Source organism: Monoraphidium neglectum (genome assembly GCF_000611645.1).
Source record: "Monoraphidium neglectum strain SAG 48.87 unplaced genomic scaffold scaffold04195, whole genome shotgun sequence".
NCBI lineage: Eukaryota > Viridiplantae > Chlorophyta > Chlorophyceae > Sphaeropleales > Selenastraceae > Monoraphidium > Monoraphidium neglectum.
Genome location: NW_014009434.1, coordinates 1 through 4,431, shown reverse-complemented (window position 1 = coordinate 4,431; position 4,431 = coordinate 1). Strand labels below are relative to the sequence as shown.

Genomic DNA, 4,431 nt, shown 5'->3' with positions numbered 1-4,431 from the left:
GGCCATCTAGAGATCTAGCTCAAGGCCTGCCTAGTCGCACCGAGAAGTGGATCAGGCAGCCGGGCTCAACCAAGCGCTGCTGCAGCCGGACGGGCAGCCAGCAGCAGTGGCGGAGCTCTTGTGGCACCCAGACCTATGTGATGCAGCAGGGTTTGAGTAATTGACGCGTGACCGTGCTTGGAACGAGCGTCGCACGCGCAGCTGGGTGTGCAACGCGCCGGGGCGGTATCGGCCGCAGGGGCGGGCCGGCGCGCGTGCGTTTGCGCTTACCTCCGCGCGCCGTGCAGTGACGGGCGCGCCCACAGGCCGCAGCTGCGCTTGCAGCGGGGCCGCGCCGGCGAGCGCCTGGAGGGCGAGCTGGAACAAGGAGGACGATGGGCTGGGCGGGGCCCCAGTCGCGGGGAGCCGCCACTGCTGGTTGACGGCGCACTCGACGCTGGGGTCAACTGCGGCGGCCGCGACCGCGCTGTGCGGCGGGGGTGCTGCTGCCTGGATGCCGGCCGCCGAGATGCTGCAGATGCACGTGAAGGTGTCTCCTGCAAATATTACGACTGCCTTGAACACGCTGAAGGGGTCGCAAAGGCAATTTTGACAATCGCTCGCTCACCTGAGGGCAGCTCCAAGCTGATTCGAGCGGGCTGTAGATATGAAACGCCTGGAGCAATATCTGCTGATGCTAGCACAACACGCTGGCTGCCCAGATCATGTATGCCATTCGCTGCAAGCGAAATCATGAAGCGTGCACGCTCGATTCGGATTGTGCATGCTCTCTATCACTTCAAGGCTCGATTTGCCATCAAGAAGGCTTGCTTGAGCGGTGTCCGTCGTGCTGCATTGTCACTCGGTGACGCCGCGCTGGAGGTTGGGAGGTTACTTTGAGCAGTATGAGCCCTTTGCATGAGGAGCAGAGCGGATTTTGGAAGCTCCATAGCTTCCATGTAATATGCTGACTCTGAGTACTCGTCAACAGCCAATATCAATTGTACCAATCAAGACCTATTCACAGCAATCACTGGCATAGATGCGATCAGCGCTGTGACATCGACCCCATTTGGACCAAGCTAAGGGAGAGCATAATCTAATTCCAAAGGTCTGTACAGGGCTGCCCCGGCGAGCGTGAAACTCAGTAGCTCGTACCCGGCAGCGCCACATTTGGCAGGAGCCCTGCGGCCGCCCCGCCTCCGCCGCGCGCGCGCTGGCACGGGTGCAACTTTCAACGCCCACGGTGGCTTCTGGGCGGCTGCGGCACCGGCCGCGCCGGCCACCGGCGTTCTGAGTGGCTCTGCTCGCCGCGAACTCCCCTGCTGGATGTGCTTTGCCGCCTGAAAACGCACTGCTGTGTCACCCACCGGATTTTCGCTGAGATTGTTATCAACACCGCATGCAGAGGCGTGACAATGTGCGACGCCTGAATCAGCACGATTCAGCGGCCAGCGTGCAGTGAAGCGCGGGGGCTGCGGGGCTGGCAGCCGGCCGCTGCAGCCCATATCACAAGTGGTTGTGCCTCACATCATACGACAGCCGCCGTTTTGTTACTCGGCACCACGGCTTCGATTGCGGTTGCGGCTGCGGCTGCGGCTGCGGCTTCGGCTGCGGCGGCGTCGCTTGCCGCTGCCGTCCTTGCTGTGCTTGCCGTCACCACTGTGCTTGCTTTCGCCACTGCGCTTTTCGCCACCGCCGCCTTTGCCGTCGCGGCCGCCCTTGCCGTCGCCACTGTGCTTGCCGTCGTCGCCACCGCGCTCGCGGTGCCTGCTGGGGTCGGCAAGGGGTGGGTGGGCCCGGCATCAGATCGTGGGGTGTTGCTCGGCAGGGCCTTGCAGCGCAGCGCTGACCCAGGTGTCGCCCCCCAGGCGACGCGGATTGCTGAACCTTTGCGGAGCTCAAAGCGCGGCGCGAGGGCGCCCCACTTTGCTCCCGCGTTGCCATCGGGCCCCAAAGCTCTGGCTGGCATGGGAACAAGCAGCATCAGAGGTGCGGGCACAAGCCGCTGCAATGCATGCAGAATACAGGATGCACAAACACCACCCAAGTAAGGCCAACACCGCACTCCTCAACCAACCCCAGCTGCCACCTACTCACACCCACTTGCCCCTGTGTATACACACATACGCACGCACACACACAGACACACACACACACACAGACACACACACACACACAGACACACACACACACGCAGGCACCCACACACGCGTACACGTGCGCACACATACACGCATGCACGCAGACTCGTGCACACACATATGCACATACATACACTCACATACACAAGCACAAGAAGAATCACATGCACATGCAAACACACACGTGCACACGTACAGTACACGCACACGCACACGCACACGCACGCGCACACACACACACGCACCTGCTGCTCTTCCGCTTCTTGTGCTTGTGCCCGCCGCTGTCCCGCCGCCCCTCCCTGTGCGACTGTGGCCCGCCCTCCGCCGGCGCTGCTGTAGCATCTGCCCCGCCGCCGCCGCCGGCGCCGCCGCCATCGCCGCCGTTTGCGGCAGTGGGCACCTCCCCTTCCTCCGGTTGGTCGCTGCGGCGCCGCTTGCCCTGCTGCTGCTGCTGCTGCTGCTGCTGCTGCTGCTGCTGCTGCTGCTGCTGCTGCCCAAGCTTCGGCAAGGAGATTTGTTGCAAACGTGTGCCCAATGGGTGTGCACATTAGGTCGACGGTGCACGGCGGCATCGGACCCGACCATCTCATAAAGATGGCGGGCAGAACTGGATGACGTGTCACGCACCGTTTCGACCCTGGCAGCTCCCCCACATCGGGCGAACATGTAGCCGCCCGCGGCTGCCTCGCATGCGTGTCGTACTGCTCCGCGTCGCGCCGCCTCGCGCCGTCTCCGCTGGCGCGCCCCTCGCATGCCCCTGACGCCTGGCTGAGCCCCAGGGTGCGCGCGCCACCCCCCCAGCCCCCCACTCCACAGCGCCCACCCCTCCCCCTCACCTTTTCAATGAACGCTTCGAACATCTGCTTCGCCACCTCCAGCCCCACCTGATGTTCAGGATCAGGGTTTAGGGTTTAGGGTTCGGGGTTTACTCGGGCCGCCCCCGGAGCGCAGGCGCCGAGCCCTCAGGCTCGCGCCGTCTGGGCCGCCGGCAGCGCGCCCCGCGCCGCGGCCTCGCCGCAGCTGCAGCCGCGGTGCGCGTGCGAATACTAAGATATGAATTAGCGGCCGCGGAGCTCGGTGGCGCGTCGCCTGTGCCTCTCGGCGTGGATGGCCCACACGCGGGCCCCGCCCTGCGGCGCCCATCTACAGCCGGTAGGACGTACCCCCATTGCAACCCAGAGCACCGCCCGACCAGAGCTGCGGCAGGCCATGCCCGCCGGCTGTGCCACCGCAGCCCCCCCGTGAGGCAGCCCCTCCGATGCTTCCCCTTAACACGCACTGCTGCCACGCAGCTGCCGCGAGGCCGCCGCGAAACTGCTCCTATGCTGCCGCGAGGCTGCCGCAAAGCTGCTGCAAAGCTGCTCGTCGTCCGAGCATCGCTCACCCCCTTCAACTCGGGCTCGTCTTTGAATGCCGCCTCAAACTCCGCCCAGGTCGTGTCAGCGCCGAGGCCCCGCGCGTGCCGCAGGAAAGAGCCGAACACGTCCCGCGCGCGGCGCAGCTTCTTCTCGGCTTCCCGCTGCTTCTCCTTGGCCCGGCCGACTGCCTCATCAAAGAAGGCGCGCCTGTGGAGGTGGCGCGGGGCGGTAGCGCAGCTTGGGGGTGGTGTGTGGGGATCGGACATACTGTGCGTGCCGCCCGCTGGGTGATGAGGGCGCGGGTGCACACGCACGCACACTCACACACACATACACATACACACACCCTCACACACACACAGCACGCACACACATAAAATGGCGGCCGACACCCCGCCCCTGCCGCCCACGAAGTCTCCCCTGGCAGCGCTACCAAAGACACCGGATCCAACGCAACGCGATTGCATGTCGTGCGCGCGCTCACAAATGGATGTCGTCTACACCCTCCAGCCCCTTCACGCCGCCGCCGTTACCGCCGCCGCCATCGATGCCGCCGGCGTTGCCGCCGCCGTCCGCATCGCCGGCGCCGTTGCCGCCGCCAACTGCATCACCGCCGCTGCTGGCGTTCCCGCCGCCGCCGCCGCCGCCGCCGCTGCCGCCGCCGCTGCCGCCGCCATCGGCCGCCTGTGTGGCCTTGGCGGCCGCCCCGAGCGCTTCCTGGAACCCCTCCCAGCTGCTGTCTGCGCGAATTGCCCAGGCAGCGGTTTTGGAGGGTGACGTTATGTTATATTTCGTGGGCACCGGGCGGTGGTGGAAGGGTCCGAGGTCTTGAGTCGGCTGGATTGGGGTGGAGAATTGAAATGTCAGGGCGCGGCAGGGGCTGCGGCCCGGGAACGGCGCCTGAGGCGGCGCTTGCAAGCTGGTCTGCGCAGTCCTGGGCCGTGCAGAGA

At 65.5% G+C, this 4,431-nt stretch overlaps 1 protein-coding gene across 1 annotated transcript; it reads right to left on the bottom strand.

The window, feature by feature from the left end:
- Positions 1 to 1,536: 1,536 nt before the first annotated feature.
- MNEG_14008 (hypothetical protein) lies at positions 1,537 to 3,948 on the bottom strand (the record flags this gene model as incomplete). Its single annotated transcript, XM_014037520.1, has 5 exons — positions 1,537 to 1,749; positions 2,369 to 2,622; positions 2,960 to 3,007; positions 3,508 to 3,688; positions 3,872 to 3,948. Coding segments are annotated over 5 exons (773 nt in total), but the record flags the coding sequence as incomplete, so codon positions are not given.
- Positions 3,949 to 4,431: the final 483 nt, after the last annotated feature.